The sequence below is a fragment of the Grus americana genome, chromosome 2 (genome assembly GCF_028858705.1).
Source record: "Grus americana isolate bGruAme1 chromosome 2, bGruAme1.mat, whole genome shotgun sequence".
NCBI lineage: Eukaryota > Metazoa > Chordata > Aves > Gruiformes > Gruidae > Grus > Grus americana.
Window position 1 is genome coordinate 139,460,452 of NC_072853.1, and position 25,068 is coordinate 139,485,519.

Consider the following 25,068-nt stretch of genomic DNA (forward strand, 5'->3'; position numbering starts at 1 on the left):
CATGTGAAGTCATATCTTAAAGAAAGAATGTTCCAGTTTTTAATTTCTGGAGGCATTTTCTAAATCTTCAAAATAAAATACCGATTCAGTAGAACAAATTTAAAATTACAAAACGAAGAGTTTAGGTAACAAGTACTAACAATAGTATGGATAATCCCCCACCTTCATTTTTAATACAGGTTTGTTTTTCTGGGTTTGGGGGCTCTTAATTTCCAATGTTATTTCACTCATTAATCCCACAAAAGCTATGCCTCATTCAGTGTTGCAGCTGCAAAATAATGCATAAATTCTAACCTTATACCACTCATATGGTATTGTTCTGCGTATAGTCACTATTTCCACTAATAAACACAGGCCAATCTATGCAACAGAAAGGAACAAAAGAGGATTTGTATGAGGAAAAAAAAAAAAATCACAAAAATAAGGCACCTGTACTATGAAGTACGTGTAAGAAATATTGAAAAAGATGACAACTTGTTAGATTTTATAAACATCATCCACCTTGACTATCTCTCATCTTATATTCATCTACTACTTTTCATTTACAGTATTAGTTTTAATGAAAAAAAAAACCTCAGAAAGATTTTTTTTTACATTAAGAAAATATAAAGTTGCTTGATCCAATGTAGGGATCAGTTAGGCAGTGGCTACAGTTCTCAGTTTGTTCAGAGCCATCCCCAAGTTCCTGATGCACTATCATATAGATGCAAAGAAGAAACATGTTGATGCTTGCAAGTTAAAAAAATTCCTTAACCACTTTAGTTACCACACAAAAAACCCCCACCACTCAGTATCACCTTACACAGAGACTTTCTATGCACATCCATGTCTGCATAAAGCCAAATAAACAGTGGGGCCAGTGTGCTACACATTTCACGTGGCATTTATTTCCACCCCACAGAACACTCGCTATGACTAGCCAGTAACTCAGTTGTTACATCGATATAATGGTTAGTTTTGTCTTTTTCTGTGTATACCTGTACGTAGAAGTATTTAATGAGGAGATTATGTAATTGTCAACAACAACAAAAAAAAAATCCATCAGCGCTACTACTACTACTATTGGGACATTAATGTTATCAGCCTCCTTAGATTCTAATAAAAAGTAAAAGTTTCCTGCAAACGTTCTAACCTTTAGAGAGCTAGGAAAAAAAAGAAGAAAAAAACCAGAGAATTCAGTAGCAACATATATTGTAGAGTCTTTTGAGAAAAGAGTAATTTAGTCATTTCCCTACGCCTACCAGCCTTAACGGTAGTAATGGAAGTACAACATAATTAACTGAAGTTTTAAAATAGCTGAACACTCTTCAGACATGCCTAAGAAATAAAAAAGTATTAACTAATACATAACCTAAAAAAATTATTTTAAAATTACAATAGCTTTGTTTGGATACACATACATGGACCTGTTAGAGCAGGTCCAAAGGAGGGCCGTGAAGATGATCACAGAGCTGGAGCACCCCTCCTGTGAAGACAGGCTGAGAGAGTTGGGGTTGTTCAGCATGGAGAAGAGAAGGCTCCGGGGAAACCTTATTGCGGCCTTTTGATATATAAAGGGGACTTATAAGGAAACTTTTTACCAAGGCCTGTAGTGACAGGAAAAGGGGGACCAGTTTTAAACTGAAAGAGGGCAGGGTTTAGATTGGATATAAGGAAGAAATTTTTAATGATGAGGGTTGCGAGACTCTGGAACAGGTTGCCCAGAGACATTGTGGATGCCCCATCACTTGAAGTGTTCAAGGCCAGGTTGGATGGGGCTTTGAGCAACCTGGTCTAGTGAAAGATGTTCCTGCCCACAGCAGGGAGTTGGCCTAGATGATCTTTAAAGGTCCATTCCAACCCAAACCATTCAATGCTATTTGCAAGCTCTCACAAAACACTTTACAAGTAACTCCTAAAGCTAGACTCTCATACTATACATTTATATTGTAGATTAAATACTGTATGCATGTTTAAAAGCAAATGTATTTTTATATCTTATTTCACAGGTTCTGAGTGAAAACGTGCACTACCTGTCTCACTGTAAATAAGGTAGTAGTATAGGGTTTTGCCAAGCTAAAATTAATTTAACTGGATTTTTAAGTTACCTTATATTATTTTCTTTTGTTTTACTTCCCCACCATAACTCCATGATAATAATTTGTTTGAATGCTGTAATCGTGCTGTTCCATTTCTAAATATGCTTAGACTTCTTGTGAATTTTAGCTTCCACTTCATTTTGGGGGGGAATCTTAATTTGGGTATAATTTGATCCTTAACGGCACTCTAAATTACCAACAGTGATTCTTGTACATCAATACTACAGCACTGAGAATACTCTCTAGCTGCTTTATGCCATGCAAACAATACAAAGCAGAGAACAAATAAACATTATAAAGTTTCATTCACTTCTCTCCTTCAAATTCTCTTTGCCTTCTGCCTGCACATTATGCTTTGTACTCTCCTTTCTGCATGCACGTACACTCCAGAGATACCTATAGTAAGGGATATTCCTCTTCTGTCTGAATGCATCCACCGCAATAGGTGCTTTTCTGGAAAGAGCTATTCTGTGATAACAGCTATTTTTGCAGGTGGTGTTCTGTCAGATACACTTTCAGTTAGGAAGAGGCTGCAGTATACAATTTTCTCCTTGAAAGAAATTCTTAAAGAATGGCTCTTTTAAAGTGGCAACCATATCATGTCATGTCATTCCCTATGGGAGAGAAGTCAAGCTACTCTCAGTGAAAGATGGGGCCAGATACGCTGTCAAATAGTGGAGAATATAGAGTTCCACTGAGAACAAATACGAGAGATAACAGTTGTGAGAAAGGTATCATTTATTTCTGTACACCTTGTATCTCTAGCTCTACTGAGAACAGCAGCAGGTGGCAGTCAAATCCAAAGAGGGTAATTCTGAAAGGAAACATTATGCTCCAGAATTAAACATAAGAAAAATTGTAATAAACAAAAGTGACCGCTAATCTCCACATCAGCTGTGGACTCTTGTTTAATACATACTATGCAGAAGACTTCAGGGGAAAGCTACTGAAATCACCACAGCAGTTAAAAAAACCCTCCCAGGGTTTTGCAGGACCATTTTACAAGCAACTTTAAACAAGATACCCTGTGATTATTTTTTTTTTAATTTTATTTTTACTTTCTAAGAAAATCCATGTTAAACAGAAAGCAAGTGCTACGCTGTGTAAGTACATGACCACCCACTCACAGAAGACAGGCTGATTCTTCAATGCTTAACGAACAGCTCTGTAAAAGCAGCTTTATTGCTTGTTTTGAAGTGAAGTCCGAAGGATATGCTAGTTAAAGGACATCACTGACTCAATTTTGGGCTTGCCTCTTTACTAATTTATTTATTTATTTATTTGCATTGAGTCCTGTCTAGTGGAGTCTTACTCAGGTGCTCAAAGCTATATACAAACAATACAATCCAGGATCCTGGAATGTTGAAAAGGAGTGAAAGATCTGAAAAACTGAGCATGCAATACAGAAAACAACTACCACGTCTGAAGTTATTCCTACTAAATAATATCACTTAATAATAATCTACAGGGATCATGTGAGAAGCCATCCAGCCTACAGTGTGCTTCACAATACCCTCTTTTCAAGGGCGGTAACAAAAAACAGGCTACAGGTGAGGTTAATTCTTTTAGGAGGTTAATGCCACTTGATCACCATCACCCTGTCTAGTGGTCCCTTAGCCTCTTTCTCCCAATCACAAGGCAGACAACAAATCTTTGACATGATGATGTGAAATTGCCCAGGTACCTCTGCTAAAACACCATGTTACACACCATGTACAATCCCTCACCCAGATTGCCTGCATCCTGACGGGGAAAGTGGAAAGCACTGCAAAAAGTGTTTGTCAACAACAGCCTCTGCCCATAAACTTCCTTACAAGAACAGCTCCGGAGTCACAAAAACTCCTTTGCACATGTGCTATACCAAACACGTATAAGAAGCTATACATCTGATCTAGAAACAGTAAAAAATTTTAACGACACCAAAATACCTCAAGAAAATGCTTAAATTAACTACAAACTTCTGATATTAATAACTGGATGTAAAAATAAGGCAGGGAAACCTAAATCATATATGGAAAATACAAAATTTTAAATTGCCAAAGACAGAGTTCTGTAACTGGTAAATTCCTGATCACATTTGTCTATTAGACTAAAGCCATGCTAAGACAGATATAACTACACTGAAAGCAAGAATTGAAAAGGCTTAATACTTCACTTTCAGCATAACTTCAAAAAAGAGATCTAGCATCAGCTAGATGTACGCCACTGGCTTTCTATGCTATTTTACCAAGTATGATGATTAAACATTGGTAAGCTACTGGCAATTCAACATCGGTAACGCTGGCAGTTAAAAAAAAAAAAAAGAAACTGTCCAAATTAACATAAATAAGAACATAAAAAACCAACATGGATTAAGCTATTACTGCTCTAAGGAGACAAATTCACTTCTCAAATAATGTTTTGAAACAAAGTATCTAAACTCTGTATTAAATGCATATGTAGACTGGATAGAATAGGAAATGAAACGGATCACTGATCTGCAATTACACTTGTTTCAGAAGACAACTATCTAGTTTAATAGAAAAAAAGGATGGAAGATGAATATAAATGAAAGTTGTTTAGTTGGCAGTTTCCTCACTTCTACACTCGCAGTAATTATATCACACAGCATTTCAGTGGATGTCTATTCAAGTTGAAAAAGCACTCAAAACTAAGGTTGCCAACTTTGACTTGAGTCATTGGGAACTGCCTTATTTGCAATGTTATAATACACATGAAACTTGTAACCCTACCTCCTGAATTTGCTTGACATTTTCCAGTTTCAGACACTGTTCTCAACGGGTTTTAACATTATCAAACTTTACTTGTTTGGGATGAAGTATTGCATGCCCCATGACTTCCCTCAGCAAAGCTGCAGTGCTAAATAATCCATAAAATTGGATTTCCAATAGAAATTATTGAAGAGTGAGATAGAATATATATTTTTCCCAGAAACACTTAAGAGTTTCAAATCTTGTACGAGGGAAGTGACATCTGGGAGACAGTTAACATGTCTGGGACATGCTAAGTCTAAGTCTCTGAGGCACTGTAACAAGTGTATGCTCAAGAAACACTTGAAACATCCCATCCTCACTGAGCATGTCTACACTCTCAGAGGTGGCCAGGTTGCAAACAGACCATCCCAAGCTGGAGTTAATAAAGCACAGAATAACCTTCTCCATGTGGCAGGAAATACACAAGAGATGGACACACACACTAAAGAGGAGATGCGAGAGAAAGTAAAGGAGGAGTAGTAAAGTAGGAGACCATGAAAATCCTGTTTAAGCAGAACAACACTGAAATGATGAGCAAGGGTTCTGTAAGGGACAGAGAGACTGGACAGATGAGGCACAGAGTTGCAGCAGGGGGAAAACAAACAAAAATAACGTCACCCCATCACTAAATCCACCCTGCCCAGACACTGTCATGAAAACCTAGGTTTCTATTACATTATTCCTCAGTAAACACAGGGAACAGAAATCTCAGTGTTTCCAAAGAGAATGCAAGTTCAAAATGCCCGTCAGTCACTCCAAAGTGTTACTTCAGGCGGTGGACATCTGTAAGGATAAAAGATCTCACTTAGGATGAAGATAACCCTAGAGAACATAATGCCTGTATTTTCTATTTTCTCAATGGAAAAAACCCTTGGGAATTCCATTCTGAGGGACCACACACTACAGTCACAAAGTCAAGCCTTGAAATGATTGTAACAATTAAGATTGTGCAATTACATGATAATTTACTAATTATTAGCTATTCAATATTGTCTCTTACCTTCACTGTCTACTGAAACACCCTGCAACTTCTCTGTTGCATATCATTTAAGTTTATTCTCAAAACCAAACATACCAGTTTCTTTATCAATATTTCAGTAGTGTCAGTATCACTACAGAATTTTGGTGCTTTGCAAGCATTTCTTTCTATTTCAATATCCTGTACAAGAAAGCAGAAGTGGAATCTCCATTGTGTTAAGAGGAAATGAATTACAGAAAGATAAAGATATTTGCGACTTTTTATTTCTAGATCAAATCACAGGTTTTTCAGAATACCTAATATATGCATTTACATATATCATTAAATGTTTTAAACAGAGCTCCTACTGACCTCAATTGCAGTAACAGTACATAATATTTAAGCAAGTCAGGCTCCGCGTTCAACACCAAAAAACCCAAACATTTACAAACGTATCTAAAAATCTGAGTCTAGGAAACTTGTAGCAGAATTAGTGACAGAATCCAGTTCTTCAATGCAGCATTCAGCTATGCTCTTCTTAGCTACACTGAGATAGAGATTCACACATTATTCTTGTTCAGGGACCATGCTACATTTCTCTGCATCATTTCAATTTCAGTATATGAGCTGCCAAAACTGACCAACTTCATCGATGAGAGAGAAGAAAAGTAGTAAATCCTTGCTTTGGAATCCTGCTGGGAATTACTCTACAACTATACACTGATTTCTGGCATCAGTATATCTCCGACTGCTCTCATGAAATTAAAAAAATAATTAAAAAAAAGAAAATAAAGAAGTATGCTATAGTTAACTTAAAAGCAAAGCTTCAAATAACTGATCTGTATTGTGAAACATATTATTAAAAAACTTCAGCTGAGTATATTAGAGTACCATCATCTCAAGTCGCATATTTGTACACTCTGACTCCAAAGGGACAGGGTTTTTTTGATTGATCCCACATTAAGATTACATATGACATTCCTACTTAAGGAACAAATTTTTCAAGATGTTTATAGAAAACAGAAAAATACAGCATTTTAAAATATGGCATTACTATTTTCTATTATGTACAAACAGAGAAGCCATAATATTAACATAAAATTAAGCCATCAATATTAACATAATGAAAAGCCCAGAGGCCTGAAAACTATTTACTTTCAGTAAATTTATAAGAACGTAACAGTTCTAAAATCAGTTTCCCTAAGGAGATGTCAGAATGATGAGATCTTTAAAGTGGAAAGAAAGTAATTGCCTATTGCAGTGACCTAAATCCAAAAGAAAAGAAATTAACTACACTGTTAAGTCAAGGTCATATCTCCTGTAGATTTTTTTTGGGGGGGGAAATGGAGGTTAGGTGATTAGAAATATTTTCTGTAATGAAAAAAATTTACCAAGGCATCAGGACACTGAATACAAAGATTCCGAAATGCCGATTCTTTCCTAAAAGTACTTTATACCAACTTCTCAAATCCTTACTGCATCTCATATTCCCAAAAATCTGACAGAACAAGGAACATACGTAAAAGCTTAAATGTTCAGGGCTCTCCTCCTAGACTTGCATAGTATCATCTACTAGCACATATCACTTACCATCCTAAAGCTCATACATATGGATACAACATAATCAACAGAGAGTAAACAACTTCAGAATTCTTTTAATTCAGTATTTAAATAGTCCTTTAACTTTCAAATTTGTTTTGTTTTTTCTTTTTTTTTTTTTTTTAAACACTTATATGCGCATTTGTGAATCAAACAAACGTACATTGCAGAGCTGTGGAATTACCATACCTATAGAATTTTTCTGAGAGCAGGAGTAGAATTTATGGTCATTTTCAATGTAGAAAGACTGATTCTTCCTTCTGCCACATTTACTTCCCTTTGTAAGCAAACTACACAATGGAATTCTGAATTCAACAAATAGTAAATACTGATTTGCAACAGGCTGCACATGGAGAGACCTCTACGATCGCTGAAAGAAGAAAAAGAGCAACAGCCCTGACTGTACTGGAGAAATACATATTATGCTATGAAGGCTGAATCCACAGTAAGAAGGAAAACCTGTTTTCTATTAGCAACAATCCAGAATTCGTCTAGTAGGACCACTTATGTGTGTACACACATTCTTTATATATATATATACACACACAACTTTGAAATTATCAATTTTATTTATAGATATGTGTGTGTGTAAAAATGTCCCTTTATTTCAGCACTTCTTCCATCTGAATCTAAATGGGCTAGGTACAACCAAATTTAAGGCTATGTTATACCAGCTTCATTTTAAATCAGCACAGATGTTCTGTTTCAAATATCCTGCGACTACTCATTTAACTTGTATTACACATAAGAAATGTTTCTTTTTTTCTGTCAACTTAAGAGGTTATATGTTTCTATTCCCCAACTTCTCCAAACTCTCACAACTTTCTCCTTTGACACTGAAAATCTTTGAATAAAGTGTAAAATGTCAATTTCTGCTGCTGTTTCAAAGCGTTTTCATTAAATTTTAAATTTTATTAAACAAAATATTAATTTCTACTATAAGTGATAGCTATAGGTTCTGAAACACTAAAACAAAGGTATATGAGATATAAATTGTTTTTCTAATTACTGTTTTGAGTTCATTTAAGCAGAACTTGGTGTTTTCCTCATATGTTTGTTTCAATCCAGTGTTGCTTTCAGGCTCAACACTGACTCCCTCCCCCTCCCCCCCATGTGTGCATATGATATCCTAAAAGTCAGAGAGGATATGAATTACAAATTAATCCTCTGCATTTAGACATAATTGAGTCAGGAAGTTTTATTCATTGTTTTTAATTAATTAAACATTTAATAAAATAATATATTGCTCTGAATTACATGTCTATCCCCCATACTCCATTTCCAACTCTCCTTTTCCCTTAAATCCTGCCTACACTACTCTTCCAGAATAGGGAGATTTTCTCTGGGAACCAAAAATCATTTCCTTTTATGGCAAATTGTCTTTACAAAAGGCAGTGCCCTTACTCAAAAGAAAAGATCAAAACAGGATTAAAAAAGTAAATAAAACAAGCCCCCAAAAATCTTAGCATGAAATCGGTAGGACAACATCACTTTTAACTCTCTTAAATCGTTGCAGCCTGCTTCTACCAGACCAACCAAGGGAAAAATGTCTAAGCTTGGGAAAAAAATGCAAGGAGCATTAGGGCATATCTTAAAACTGGCACTAGCGAAGTGATCATTAAGCATTTTTAAGTTCATTAAAAAGGAGGAGCTTGCCAGATGTTAAAAAATAAGCCTTTACATGGAGATGGAGAATATTTTTGCTATATACATTCACATGAGAGCACAGATCAGCATCCCCAGTGCAAAAATAACAAAGTGAAGTTATTTGACAAGCTGCCATAATGCTTCCCTCACGTTCATGCATCTCGTTGCTTATTTCCCTGAGCATATGCCACAGAATACCCAATGTGCAGTTTATTCACAAAAATGGTCCTGCCCCTTCTTTCCCTTCCCTCCCATATACTGGAATTTATTCATTTTATTTTGGCATCTTGTTTACTTTCAGTTTCTGTGGATGTTCACTGCAGATACAGGAATCTGCACCCATAGAAAAGACTACAGAACAAAAACACTGAGGCAAGGACTTTCTTTTAGTATGAAATGTGTACACCTTTCTGCATAAGTATCTGAATGGAGACCTTAACTTTGTCAACTGTAAAAAACAATAAAAACCTGAACAAATTATCTTTCTGCTTAAGGTTTTTACTCACTAAGTGGAATTAACCTTGAGAAATAGGCAAGTTCTTAAGTCCACAACAAACTATTATCTAGACTGACTCAAAACAAAATGGCTTTAGAACATTCTTATTTCAATAATAAATGCAATTAATATTTCAAAAATTATCTCTACATAGAAGAAATAAAAAGCAATAGATATAGGTAAGGCAGTCAGCACAGAAGCTACTCAAACGCTTCTGCCAAAATTTGTTTGATAATCATGAGTTTTCGGTTGAGAAAAAAATTACTTGCAAGTGAAGTATTCTATGGATGTTTTGTTTAATCAGTTGTTCCTTATCCACAGCACAAAAATTTCCAGTTATCCAACAGAGTGACCAAACTTCAAGTGGCTCCAAGTCCCAACAGTTCACTAAGACCATTCTGCCTCCTATATGATATTAAATGAGCAACCATAAATCAAAAATGAGGTAATTTTGAACCGAGGAGATGAGGGAGCATATTTACCTGAAGCATCTCCAACTTTAAAATCACTGTCATCAGAGCTATCATAATCTAAAGCTTCCAGCAGTGAAGCTGCCAAAGGCTTCACTTGTCTCCTCTTCGAACTGCGGTCCACTGTAGGGAAAAAAAAAACACAGTATTGTTACTAGGTGGCATAATGAGAATTCAGCATCGTTAAAGATACTGAAGTTAAAAGGAAAGGCAGAACGGCCGTGACAAGGCAGGGGCTGTCTCCGCCACACCACCCGAGGAGCGGCCGGCAGATGCAGACGGCACCGGGGTCCCGGAGACATTCATTCCCACAGGTGAGGGAGGGGAGCTGCGGCAGGCACCCCGGGAAAGGTTCACCCACAGCTGACCGGCCAGGAGCAGCCTGCCCGGCGGAGCAGCGGTGCTCCCTTCAGGCTGCCCGCAGCCCCGGGCACCGGCAGGAACGCCGGAGGGAGGGATGCTGGGCGGACACTGGGGCTGCCTGAGGCACCCAGTGCCGGCATCACCTCCAGCCGTAGTGCCTTGGCGTGATCCATCGGCACCAGCGACGAGAGGCGCGGGGAAAGGGCAGCCGGGGCCGCGGGGCGCCTGAGGGAACGGCGATGCGCGCGCGCCCGCCCGGGGGAGGGGGCGCTCCGCGGGCACGCTAGCATCTCCCCGGCGCAAGGCGGGTAGAGTCGCTGAGGATCACTTACTAAAGCCTGCGCGGGTGAGCGACGGGCAGACAGGGACCCTCGGGTGCAGCGCCGCCGAGCCCCGGGCCCCTTCCCCAGACAATGGGCACGGCGGCGACCCGGATGCAGACCCGCGCCCGCCCGCCCGCGGCGGCCGGTCCCACCGCTGCGCCTGCGCACCTGTCCGCTGCCGGCCTCGCGGCGCATGCGCGGCCCGAGCGCGCCTGCGCGGCGCGAAGTGAAGCCGAGGAGGGGGCAGTGCCCGTTCTCTGCCCGGCCCTTCACGCCTCTGCTGGGGCAGTCCCGGGCAACGCTGGGAGCTCCCGTGGGGAGAGACCGGTGGGTCCAGGGGCACGTAACGCAAAGTCTCAGTGCAGACCCATGCATTCTCGGGGGGGTGTCTGTTCAGGATCTCATATGTTAGGAATCACAGCTCAAAAACCAGTTTGGCACCTCTGCTGTTCCCCTGCGTGGGAGCGAAGCATAAAACTGCTTTTATTGACGGCTATTCTAAAAGCTGAGGTCCTCGTGGACTTGGTTGCGTTGTCAAGTTCGTTCTTGTGCTGTTGAAAAATAGCAAGCCGTTGCATTTGGGAGAAAAAAAAAAAAAAACAACAAACCCCATGCAAAACCCAGGGATTTCTGTTCCACCACATTACAATCGTCCAGGAGCTAAGCGCAAAACCTAACGGTGAGAGGTGGACAGCGAAGGACAGCAATGCAGGGCTGTTGCCTTTTGCAAGAATCCCACCATCACCTCAGTCGCAAGAGCCACCCCCAGCCCCTGCGCACACGCGGTATCGCCAGTCCCCCACGTAAAAGCTGCACAAAACCTTTATGAGATGTTTAAAAAAAATGAGGGAATAATCCAGTTCTTGTTTTTCCCCCAAAACTTATTTTTGTCATTAGAAGAACGGGGACGTCTTAAAGAATTGATGCTCTGGCATGCAGTTATGACCTCAACAGCTTGGGGATCAAGGATAGTGCTAAACACGAAAGCTTGAGACAGAATTGTAAGAGCATTATTGGAAGACGTGGGTTTAGCCATGGATAAATGCAAACATGTAGTAAGTCAAACTAGTTCTACAATGAAGCGTGGAAGGAAGGTGAAGTTTGGCAAGCATGTGGTCCGTGACAAGAGCCCACGTTACATTTAGCACAGCTCTGCGGGTATCACCCATGCAAGCCTTCCCAGAGCCAAAACACCTCTTGGTATTGCAAAGACAGGTAGTGAGTTATGGGTGTATTAGTCTTCTTTTTTTTAAATAAAGCATAGAGATGGCCAGTTAGTATATGATGTGATTATGCATCTGAAATACTTTCAATAATAATTTTCTGTGTTTCAAATTTTGAGTATTTTGGAAGGGCAGAAAATTCCAAAGAAGAATGTGAATTCTACGTTCATTCTGTGCTTGAATTTCCTTAGTTTTTCTAATAGCACATTAGCACATCAACAGTTGATGTGTTCACACAGGCACCTCCTGTTTCCTCCACCGGTTCTTTGGCTGCATAGGTAGCCTGACGACACGCTGAACTCCTTTCCCGAATCTGGTTTTGCCAGCCCTACCCAAATATGCTATTGGCCCATGCAGCCTAGTCTTTCCTTCAAAACTCTGATCAGCTTCCCTGTTCCAGTAGGAGCTGCATATGTCTTAGCTTTTCACTCCCTAAGGGTTATTGTCCCTTTAACTGGCATTCCCATCCTAGTTTCTCTTCACACACAATTGCAGTCTTAATAGGACAAGTAGCAGGGCTCAGAGCCCTTCGTTTAGACTCTGCAGATCCATGCTGACATGTGCAGCAAGTTCTGCAGCACCCCTTGCCTGCCAATGGACAAGTCCCTGATCCCATCCCATACGCGGTGATTGGCAGGACAATTCAAATCACATGTGAGGGGAAGGAAAGGTAAACAGAACTGACCCCAAATTTGGCTTTGTGTAGAAGAGCAGACTGAGGGGGATTAACAGCTCTGAAGAGTGAGGGCTTTCAGCACATAACACAGGCAAGGGGAGGGGAAAACCCTGTAGAGCAGTGGAGGAACTTAGGATTCCTTTAAATGTGAAAGTCAAAGCAGATGTGTGGACTGACTGGCTTTCAGTTCAGCTCTCTGGGGCAGCCTGCAATGCTAGGATTATTCCAGTTTCTACCTACACAGCTCTGGCAAGAATAGGTGATCGAGCAGAAGTTAATGGCTGCTTGCCCCTGCTCCTCATCAGCATCTCACATTGCCTAACCGCTCCTTCCTCCTTCCCTCTTTGTACTCTGTCCCATGACTCGAGCCCTCTCAGCCCTTCTGTCTTACTCTTTCTTATCCCAAATCTTTCTTTTTATTCTTCCTCTCCCTTTTTCTCCCTCCAAAGGAATATTCACACTTTTATTTCTGAAAATAGAATGCACACGTTCTTTATTATCTTCTGTAGTCAGCTTGCATACTTTGCCTTCATTCCTCAACAGAAAAAAACTACATTGATAAAATGAAAAGAACTGTGAAGTACCTAAACTTTATTCACTGCTTCCCTAAACTTCTGGGCATTACAAACATAGGGCTTACCAACAAATCCTCCAAATTTAATAATTAGAAGTAAATAAAACATACAGCATAGAAATTAACTAGAACTACCAATTTATCTTTTGATCATCATTTTTTGGAAGCTTCTGGCTATTAAAACATCTATTAAAAGATAAGTCCCCCTTAGTAGATGCTAACCTCCTTTAGTAGAGTCAGACTATTTCAAAGAAGGGAAAAAGAAGGGAAAATTCATGCTCCAAATGAAAGAAGCCTTCGGAGAGAATGTCCGATCCCCTTATTTCTGCAAGGCCTTTGCCAATCTCAGCAGATAATCGAGAATGTTGAAATGTTCGGTTGCCTTTTTGGTTGAAGAAATGAGGTATTACTGGCACACTGCTGGGAGCTGGGCACTGTACTGACATTGCTATATCCATTAAATAGATTGTAAGTGTTGTCAGTTTCGCACCTTTAAGTACTGCCCTCATACACACACAAAAAATTATCTTAAAAGGTCATTTTTAGAGCAAAATTATGAAGAGCTGAAATAGTACATCTAGTATGAAAATGTCATGGCAGCTCCATCACCAACATAATACCTAAAAAAATGCTTAGAAATATTTTGGTATATCAGGTCATGTCAAGCATGTCAGGTCTTTCAATTATCTCAGCATTCCAGCGGTTCTCTTCAGGTTGAGCCTTCAGTGCACAGCCTGTAGCAAGAGGAGGTAGCTGAATCTCTATTTCAGTGCTGCTCTTCAACTGCTGGACAAAGAGAGAAAATAATTATTGTCTGACTGTACTTTTGCCCTAAGAAAAAAAGAATCTTTGTTGTGGTTCTGTAAAGACCATGTTAGAAGGAGTTACACAATAGCAAGTCAGCAGAGAATACAGTCACACTAACATAAATTACCTTAAAAATATCATTCTTAGTTTAATGAAAGTATCTAGTTTTCAAAGAAAGAAATACAATAATACAGCATTTCCTCAGCTAGGGAATAAACTCAAGAGTAAGTATGTTTTTAACTCATCCATCAACTGTGAATGGAGAAATAATAGTATGAAATCCCGTATCTGTTTTTTTTTTTTCCTGTCAGTGAGCAGACAGTTAAAGCCATGACCTACCTGTCTGAATCCAAACAGCAAACTTTTTTTGTCCATCAAAACATCGCCATCTGTAGTAGGGAGACTGACCTCTTCAACTATCTTTCCAAAGAGAATTGTTCCAGCTTTCAGTCTTTAACTGTGCCATTACGGCAAGCACCTCTCTCAGTGATCTTCGCTCTTTTGTCTCGTATTATACAGTAAAATATAAAGAGAAAAAGACTGAATCAGATGTCCTCGCTGTTTTAAATTACAGAGGGAGGAAATTCAGTATCAATAGTCTCAGAACAATAAGATTTTGAAATAATAAACTGCAGGCTGCTACAAGGTCTACTGCAGTCAAATGCTGCCAGGGAATGTTCCCATCAGATATTAAGATATTTCTTGCACTCCTTAGGCCACGCTCAGCCTCAGTCCATTAATTATGGGGATTTTTTTGATTACATGTTACACATGTTGTAAAAGAGTCCAGGAAAAGTAACAAACAACAGTATATATCTTCAATAGAAGAGCTTTCTGAATAAAATAAATAAATAAATAAATATATAAAAAATAGAGATTGCAAAGGTTAAGAAATATTAGATATAGGGCTACCTATATCTTTAGTTCTGTGTGAATCCTCATGCTATGTAATGTGGGTCTTTTTTTAGGATTGGGTAGAGATGGGCTGTACTCCGTTTTACTTGCTGATACAGGATGCAGTTGCTAAACCCACGGATTAGGACAGAAGGATCTATGTATTTCTGTTGCAGTCAGGTTCCACATAGGGTACCTGTGCTCATGTAGATACAGGCAGCAGACTCCTGCCTTCCATAACCACTCTTCCCCACTCTGTGTTAAGTTCCACTCCTGCAACCCCTTAATCAAACAGCTATTCTAACTTAAGAAAAAAATGTCATTTTGTAGATTTTTGTCAGTTCAAGTTTTACAGCGCTAGAAGAGAGATCTTCCCACCCTTACCCTGGCTCTACATGCCTCCCTCCTTTTCAGCCACTATGAGACCACCCCCTGTCACTCATGCCCACACAAAGGACATCATCCTCAACTCAGACCTCACTGCAGATCCTGCCACTGAAGTTATGTCAGGAAGATTCAGTGCAAAACATTTCTTACATACAGCTCCCCTATGTGCCCATTCAGCTAAAATTCTTGCCTAGGTTCATCTCCCTTCTCATTTACATCATAAATTTCTGGGGTTTGATTTCAGTACTCTTCACAGATTACTCTTTCTTTCATCTGCCATTTCTTTACGGCAGATGACATTTGCCATACAAATTTGTTGTATTGGCCTCCTATTCTCTGTTAAATTTTCAGAAAAGTTTGTGGGTTTTTTTCCAGGCATCCTTCATACTTACAATGTGTTCTATGTAAATACCTGCAAACTCAGTTCATTTTTTCTCTCAAAATACCCTTCTACCATCACGCTCCCCAAAAATGTTGTAAGGTTCAACACATACTGTCCCTCACATTGTCTCAGAGTTTACTTGTGCTTCCCTGCCGTAGCCGTCTGTTTCTGTTTCTTGTTCTAATGCTTGTATTTTCAATCCGTTTGGGGCAGACTTAGTATTTCCATGTTTATATTGTTTTTCTGTCTATGATTTATTTCAGGTGTAGCAGAATTTTGAGTCATCATTAAAGCTCCAGGACATAAAAGCTATAGAAGGAATATTAATAGTTTTATCATGTGACTTGCAGATAGCGAGCTCATCAAGTAAGCCATGTTCTTTTGTTTGTAGAGTACATTTAATTTGGGCCACTGTATAAAGAAATAAGAATAATTAATAATAATAAAAAATTATGAAAGTATTAGACTATAGAGGTGTTGTACTGGTTCAGATTAAGGGTCTATCTAGCCTAAGTGGACAGAGAAAAGCAGGAACAGAGCAAGTATATATGATATTATCTACTGATTTCCCAGCTGAGATAAGACTTCCATTTCTCCAATGACCCTTGTTTTCCTGCCATGAATCTTTCCCAATCTTTCTATATAGCCTTCCTGTAATCAGAGGCCAGCACTGAAATGCAGGAAAATAGTGCATTTATTAAGTTGAATAATAATGTTTTATGTTTTGTTCTCTATTTGTTTCCTAGTATTTTTTTAAGATTTTTTTTCCTTGGGACATGGAGCACTGACTGCAGTGAAGTGACACTTCCATAAAACTCTCATAATCCCAAGGTCTTGTTCCCAAGTGGAAACACTCAACTCACAGCCCATCATTTATTTGTGAAGCTAGGATTGCTTCTCCTCAGAAGCACTGATTTCTTTACATTTATCTACACTGCATTTCACTTCCTTTGCATTTATTTGGATTGAATTTCATCTGCTGTTTTATTTACTGCCCAGTCGAATAACAGGTTACACCATTAGTAGTTGAACTGTTTCGTACCTGAGTTCCTTCAGAGTTTTTGTGGTAGTGGTGGTTTTCTAGTATTTTATCAGAGCATTTTATCTTTTTTTCTTAATATTTTATCTGTAGCTGCTTCCACAATAACTTCAAATTCAGACAGATTGTCTGCTAAGTCCTCTTCCCCCAGACAATAGCACTCTACCATGGGAGTACCTTCATTTCTTTTCCACAGAAAATACTGATGGAAAGAATTCATCTCCCTAAGTACACTTTTCATACAAATCATCTGCTGGCCCAATGAACACCGGCATATTTTTTACTGTTTCAAATATGTCTTAGTACTGATTTTGATTCTTTTATCTTGTTGATTGTCAAATTCTTTTTCCATTCTGCCTAATTAATCATATTTTTACATTTAATCTACTAGAGTTTATGATACTTTTTGTGTTTTAAATACAATTTGAAGGATTCCTTCCTGTTTATAGTAGTCTCCTTGACTTTGCTGGAAAGTGATTTCAGCTTTCTTTTATATTTTCTCTGTCATTTCCATAGGTGATAAGCACTAATGCTGTGATTCCAGTATAGTGTTCTCCAGTAGCTTACATGCCTATGAGAATTTAATTCCTTGGACTATCCATTTCAGGTATCTTGCCAAGAAGCTTCCTAATTTTCTGTATGTCCCTTTTGAAGTAGATCAATGTGTTCTTGTGCATTTGTGAGTTTTCACAGTCTCCAGTTTAAACACTCAGTTATTATTTTCTAGATTTTAAGCACCAAACTTAAAATCACAGTGTCACTCTTTGTTAGGGACCTGCAACAACAGGCTCTTCACCCTCCTAGTGCAGTTTGGCTGCCAGTGCTCGAAGACGAGCAGTGATGTGACACAGCCCTGCGACCTTGGATCAGACTCTGGAGAAAGAGCTGTGTAAGAAGGAGAAGCCTTGATGGGGGGGCTCTGCAGCTCTGAAGCTGCATTTAAGCTCAGGCCTTACCTGTGGTCCCTACCTGAACAACATTGTATTGCCTTGCCAGATCTTACGAGGATCTTGCCTCATCCTGGCTTGACTAAACTTGTCTCATTGCTGTGTTTCTGGCTGGCAGTCATCACACCGCTGGCTGACCCTGCTTACCATCACCAGACCTGCTCAGCTCTTTTCCTTTGGGCTTGGGCACTGTGCCCTCCCTTGCTGTCAGCACCAGCTCCCCGTTCACCTCCTCTTATGGAGCAACTCCCTCTTCCAGCTCCCTGACACCTCATTTAGATGAATTTCAGATGAAGTACTTCCTTTATTCTGAAACTGTTCTTGATTCATGATGAATGTGCATTCTTCCTACATATACTATCCAATCAAGGTAGTAAAAAATCTACCTTTCCACCTCTGCCCGTGGTCCCCAGAAAGGCAGGAAGCATTTTACAAAATACTGTCATAACAACCTTAGTCTTCATCTTCCTTGTTTGCTTAAATGTTCTTCTCTTGTCAATAGTACTGGTGCACCACAATCAGTTTCCCCTTCCCAGCACTTCTTAGTCGCCTATCCAGACTTCCCAAGGGGGTTTGCTGCCTGGTAGTCTCTGTGCAAGCCTGGAAGCCTCTTGGGGTCACAAACACAGCCATCTGTATGTGCAAAGACAGATTCTTCCACCAATACATTCTTCCTCTTCCTTACTGTTGGAGAAAGAAATTATTTGCAATACAAGTAAAAAATGTCATTCCATTCTTTTTTAATAATCAAGACTTACTCCCTCTTAACAAGATATGAAAAATGTGAACATAAGCCAGCGATTCTCACTGATTTCAGTGGGCTCTGGCTCAGTCTTTTAATGACGCTGACTGATACACTTTTTCCAGATGCAGTCTTTCATCCATCAAACCATTCTGTTGTTCTGAAAAAATCGGGGATGTAAGGAACATCTGCCACAACGAACATAAAAAGCACAGACCTGCTGTTACTAATGGGAAGTATCTTAAGGGCTTGGATTTAAAAAAAAGAAAAAAATTAATTAATTTTACAAGAATAATTACTTTGAATGTGAGTGCCAATGACCCTTCTCACATAAAGCTTTTCCAAAACAATCTTGTTTTGGTCTCACTGAGGCCAAAAGATGCTTCAGCTATACTGACAAGATTTCTTTGTGAATTGCTACAAAATAAATCCTACTGAAGGAGTTTCTATAGCTTCCTTTTAAATTCTATTTAGTTATTATCTGTAAACAAAAGAAGCTGAGCTGGCCTGCTTTGGATTTGTATGAAAAATTATAATGAAATAATAAAACCGGTAAGCAATAAAGAAAGGAAATAACTACTTTTAATGTTCTCTGTTAAATGTAATTGTGACATTTAGGAATCAATTTGCTTCTTTTTCTCATCATTTTTTCACTGATTAGGACAATGTGCAGCAAAGACACAGAAGATGTCTTTTATCATCACAGATTTTATAGAAACTAATCTGGTTTTAATCTGGTTTTGCCAAATTATGTAGGTTTTTCTTGAAAAATTGTATTTTAAGAATTTGAGCTGATTTAAGATGCAATTTATTGCAAAAGAAAAAGCATTCAGTTGTGTTAGAGGTCCACTTCATCAAGACATATATACACCATTTTCTTTGTTTTATAAAAAAAGAAAAACATTCATCAAGATATGTCTTTGTTAAGGTACCCTGCTGGTGGCATATGGCAAAAACACTGGCACCTTGCCTGGAAAGTGCAGCAAGAACTGATAGATCTGATCTCCTTCTGTGGTTGGGGAAAAAATAGACATCGGTGAAGGCCAATCTTATGGCCTGCAACCATCAATTGCTTGGCAAGAAGCACAAGTTCCTGAAAACAGAGGTGGGAAGGTGAACTGATTTTGCAAGTCAGGGAAAGAGATTTTACCTTCCTAAGCGATGGTGGAGCTCCCCGAAGAGTTCCTGTTAAAGCCAGACCTTCAGAAGTCTCTGTGTAATTGCATTTTGTATGCTACTGTGAAATAAATATTTCAAGGTATAAATGTTTAAGAAATAATAGTGCTAATTAATATTTTACAGGTCAGTCTCAATTTCAAGTATTTCTTGAGAACTGGGATGAAATGCTGCAGCTGCAGGAGGTCTGAAAAGGAAGCAGATTTTCTTCCATACTGTCATAATGCTGAGCCAGACTTTTAGAGTGATGACCTGTTCCCTGTGAAAAAGAGAAACACTGAGTTTTTCTTTTTAATTCTACATTCTTCAAAACCTAGCTTGGCGTTAGGTAAGCACTCAGTTTCGAAGGGTTTAGTGGTAGTGAATGGAAAGGGAATCTTCTGTCATTGTAAGGGTTCATAAACCAGAGATCCTCAAGAGACTTGAACATCTCCAGTCCCAAACATGGGAAGGACTTCTAGCTAGAAGATTCCACTCCATCTTCCACGAAGATATTTGTATGCTAAATGTCATCCTATAGCTATGATCATTTTTATCCTTATACAGATTAAGTACGCATATTACACTGGGACAATTATAGAGGGAAATAGTAGAAACCCTGTATTTGAATTACTTAACAGAAAATAGCCTAATTTTAGAAAATAATGGAGGAGCTTTGAGAAGCTTTTGCTTGTTAGTGTTTCTGAAATTTAGCAGGAACATTCTGATGTTGAAGATGTACCTTTCTTGGTCTTCTTACATGTTTCAAAAGCTTTATCTTTTTTTTTTTTTTTAAATTAATTGTGAAAGGATTGCTATCCTCTTTGCCTTCCTCATTCCCCTCCTCTTCCCATTCCCAGATGAGGAGAAAGGAACAAATAAGAGACCATGGATTAAATTCTCCCCCTTCAATACTTCTTCTGGAAAGGGAGAGAAAACACACAAAACCCCCAAACATGAGCCGCTGGGATTTTTCTCATCAAATACAGAATAGAATCAATTTCCAGATAGCTTTAAATATTTGTCAAACTTGGGAAATGCTGTAAAAATTAAAATAGAATTTTTTTTCAATTGCACTGACATGATTATAACTGCTTGTATTTTTTTTTTTTTTAAATGAGAATGTCCAACCACAATGATGTCTCCCTTATGTCACAATGATGGTAGGGTGCAGTTTCACAAGAAATCTGCCATCTTCCACTCTCAGTACCTGTATCAAATTTTGCAGTTATCCAACCATACAGTGAGCCAGATTCTGATCTGACAGAAAGCTTCCCTACCAAGAAGCCCTGTAGCTCCAAGACCAATTGATCCAGTGCAAGCCAGGGGCAGGGACACAGGGACAGGAACACATGGGGAGAGGGGACAGCAGGCACAATGGCCCAGCTCACCAGCAAGTCCACATGAGATCAGGTGTGACACACACAGCCTGTGCTGGCTACATGGTCAGATCAGTCAGGCCTGTAGTGAGAAGGTACAATCCCATCGCCCCTCTCCCATTTTTTTTCCCAGGATGCATTTTGCAATCACATCCTTTATGCTAGCATTAGCAATGAGCTGGCATCGAACCAGATAAAACCTTTTCGTCTCTTTTGCACAGCCTTATGTGAATGGTGCTGGCACATGAGTAGCCAAGGGCAAAAGATGGATAAAACTGTCTCTCTGAGGAGCACTTTGGACTTACTGTGAATTAAAATGACTCTGTGACCTTGGCCTCAGTGATTCACTATATCCTTTACTGTTCCATGTAATAAAACCATAACTGTTCGTGTTCTCACTACTGTTTATTTGTATTCTGCAACTCAAGGAGGCTCTAAAGAAAAAAAAGATTCATGGAATCCACAGTACATAGCCTTTTCTGTTGCCCCTCAAATGACTCTTCTCTCTCTTCCAGATTCCAAAGTCATGAAAGTAAACCAGCAAGTCGATTTAAAAGAACTGACCTTCAAAATCATACTTCCTCCCCTACCAGATCAATTAGGGGAGTGGACAGGGAGAGACAGGGAGCAAAAATTCCCACTGTCCTCATTTGTTTCTTTAGAAGATGCAGTCTGGATGCAGTACTTCTTTTAAAACTCATTGCCCTGGCATTTTTCTGAATTTAAATCGCATGAATGATTTCAGTTTCACCAAGTTCTAATCAAAGCTTATTTTAGCCTACAAATTTATTGAATCCAAGTTTAATAAGACAGATTTTTCTTTTAAAGACTTACTGATTTTACTTAAAAAAAATAGTTCATCTCTAAACTGGCCTCCTTACATGATTTTTTTTTTTTAATTAGCAATGACTCTAGTGTGGAGAAGTTGTGTAAAATGTCTCTCCTATGAGACATAATTTTGTCATGGGTATTGCTTTTCAGAGCTCCAGCATTTTAAATTATTCTTGCAGAAGACACCAATTTTAAAATGTATTCATTTCATCCACATCTGTTCTGCATTCCATGGAGAAAAGACAAGAGTACTGGGTGCCTGAACACTTTAGGAGTACTGCATGTGTTTGTTAAGACAGCTCTTTCACACGAGTGTTAGTGTTCTGCTTACGTCTTCGTAAATAGGGATGGCAGCCTGAAGGAGTGTTTAAGGGCAAGTCCCAAAGAGGAAAAACAGATGGGCAGAGAAAACATCAATGGAGTAACATCTCAAAGTACACAAGCTTGTAAGTTAGTCAAACTAGGTTTTCGAAAGACAGGAGTCAATTTTTTTTTTGGACCAAGGATGTTCTGAAACAAGTGGGTAAACAAGCAGAACATTCTGTTGTCTTTAATCCAATTTCTTGTGCGATGTAAAGTGAAACCAGCATTTAATAGAAAAAAAAATGAACGTATTTTATGAAACTCCCCTTTTTAATTAAATTTGCTAACCTTATGTTCTGCCTGTTCTCAAAGAAAATTTTTGATGTCTTAGTACATATAAGAAAAAATATCAAGATATGCTGTAGTTTTCCTCTTGACATCATTTTCATTTCAGTCTAGACTCTGTTGTTCAAATAAAATAAGAAATTCCTCCTCAGAAGTCTTATTACAGGGAAATATTTCATGCAATCACACAACGTGAATCTTACAGATATACTGTACATATCCTTCAAAGGAGGAGGATGGGCTCAGTCACATATCGGAACATGTTATTACCCTTCTCCCATAAATATAATAATACAATTCCCTACATTTAAATGAAACTGTATTTAAAGAAAGGCTATGGGAATGCTACTTCTTGATAAGTGGTACATCACACAATTTTTAACAGAGCAGAAATTTTAAAAAAACCTCACAAGTAAAATTCAAGAGTAGCCAAACCAATTATTTTCATGTACCTTTTGATAAAGCTTTTGTGATTTATTAGAGATCACGGGATACTGTGTATTCTTAGAAACAGAACCCTGAGTTTTGTACTAATTTAGATAAATGCATATAAAGACAAAAAAAGTCATTTCTCAAAATTTGTGGCAGATGAGTTAGACTACAATGCAGCACTTCAGTCTGCATCCAGGCTGCAACATGGTCTACCCCCTTTCTCCCAAGCAGAGTGAGTACAGTATATTAGTGGCAAATACCCAGAAAGGAGGCAAGCTGGGACTGGATTTCATATTCTGCTATGCTAGAAATTATCTGCATAAAGTACTAATGATTCAAGCGAATGTGATAATTGGAGATAATGTAAGTGTGAAAGAGTGATGCCTTGGAGATCCACTACTTGCTTCTTTACAAGAACCTGGCACTATGCCCTTCCATGCAGCTTTTGTTGATGTCTAAATTATACTTTAGGCGGCAAAGCCAGGAAAAGGTATAAGGCACTGCCAGATACCTATAGTTTATCCTCAGTTACAAATGCCACTGTCTGCAAAATCAGGCTGCTGACAAAACTGATCAGCCCTTGCAGTGTCAGACATCACATCCTTTGCAGGAAGAACCCCAAGACTAATTTTTTTGCACAGTGTGAACCATATGAGAATAACAAGAAACAGGTATTATTAGATGTTCTGTACAAGCTGTCCAGGTCTTACTGGGTTCATACCAGGATACTGCAGGTATCTTGGTTTTGCTCTGGAGGGTAATGAAAGCATGAGGTTTATCCGTAACATGTTCTGAAATGCAGCTGAAGTCTATCCCTGGGCATCAGTTTGTATCTCCAGTGATTTTGTCGAGGGCCAAGGATGATATCCTGAAAAAGTGATTTATTCTAGCTCTACTTTAGATTGCGTCTGGGAGCCATCTGTATGCTTCTACTGATTTCTGAAGGTAGATTTGCTTAAACTAAACCCCTAACTTTTGCATTTCTGAAGTTTTGTGGAATGTATTGCCCCCACAGCACTGTCATTCACTGAAATACAAGTAAAACACCCTCACATTCACACTTTTCAGATGGCTCCGTGTTACCCAACAGTGTCAGGATATGCAACATGATTCAAAGACTCCTAAAGTAATCAATAATATTTCTGTCATCGGTGTTAGCAGCTGGATTGACATGTCTCTTCTTGCTGCAATGCATAAAACATTCTGGATTTCTAAACTACCTGCAAAACATTCTTTGGCAATTTCTATTCAGTAAACCCTTCTACTCTGCAAACATTAACCTTCCTCTATAAACTACAGCAGAAAAGAGAGGTGAACAACGTTTTCTCTGGAAAGTACATTAATAACACTCTTACTTCCAAAATAGCAGTATCTGTCCCCCTGTTCATAAATTGCAAGAATCCCTCTTTACCCTTTCCATAAAGAAAACAAAAACATACAACTCATGTTAGTGGAAGACAGATGAGATTGTCTCCAGACTAGGTTTGTGGAAAATAGCTTGATCAGAATTATGTCTAATCCTGTCCTCTAAAGGGTCTATCACTGTCTTAAATGAGAACAAGTTTTGGCTTATTGAACCTGTTAGATTTGGGAGCCTTATTCTTTCTATAAATTGTGTTTCCATTAAAATACTGACATTCTCCATTAAAGAAAAAAATACGAAAAATAAATTAGAATACAAAATCTATTTATACTTTTCTAACTGTGTAATCCTTTGTTGACACAGCTTGTGCAGATAATGCCACAGCAATAAGACTATACTTTGTAAATATATGCTGTTTTCATGTTTCTTTGTTAACATTATATTGTTCTCTTTAATGTTTGGAATACATAGTGAACGTGAGGTCTCATATATCATTCTTGCAGCTGTTGCACAGTCTATTATACGGGAGGGGGTTTTTTTTAGGTTTTTTGTATTTTTACATTTCAGAAGCTGCTTATAAGCAGCTTGCTCTGTTCCCAGACTGTCTGCTTGAGTCACTCCTGGGGCAGCTGCATCAGTTTATCCTAAGCAGCAATATGTCCTGGAAAGGGCTGTCAATGCCACATTATTCTTTTCCTTTAAAGGAGAACAGCTTTATTCAGAGAGCAAACTCTGTCCAGATTTTTATAAATAATTAGCCAATAGCTGATGAAATACATGAGTATGTAAAAGAAATGGCATAGATTGATCCTGGAAGCATTATTCAAGTGTGCTCCTCGTTAATCCGTAGCTGAAAATAAAAGCATCCTTTAACCTCCTGTATTAAGATGAAAGATCAAAAG

The 25,068-nt window shown here is 38.7% G+C and overlaps 1 protein-coding gene across 1 annotated transcript in view; it reads right to left on the reverse strand.

Moving 5' to 3' along the window:
* PHF14 (PHD finger protein 14) overlaps positions 1-10,880 on the reverse strand; it is a 168,737-nt gene extending 157,857 nt beyond the window's left edge. Inside the window, exons 1-2 of the mRNA XM_054817113.1 lie at positions 10,697-10,880; positions 10,014-10,124 (exon numbers count right to left, since the gene is read on the reverse strand). Of these exons, the coding sequence (XP_054673088.1) occupies positions 10,014-10,124; position 10,697 (112 nt within the window). The 5' untranslated portion in view covers positions 10,698-10,880. The remainder of the gene's footprint in view (positions 1-10,013; positions 10,125-10,696) is intronic.
* Positions 10,881-25,068: the final 14,188 nt, after the last annotated feature.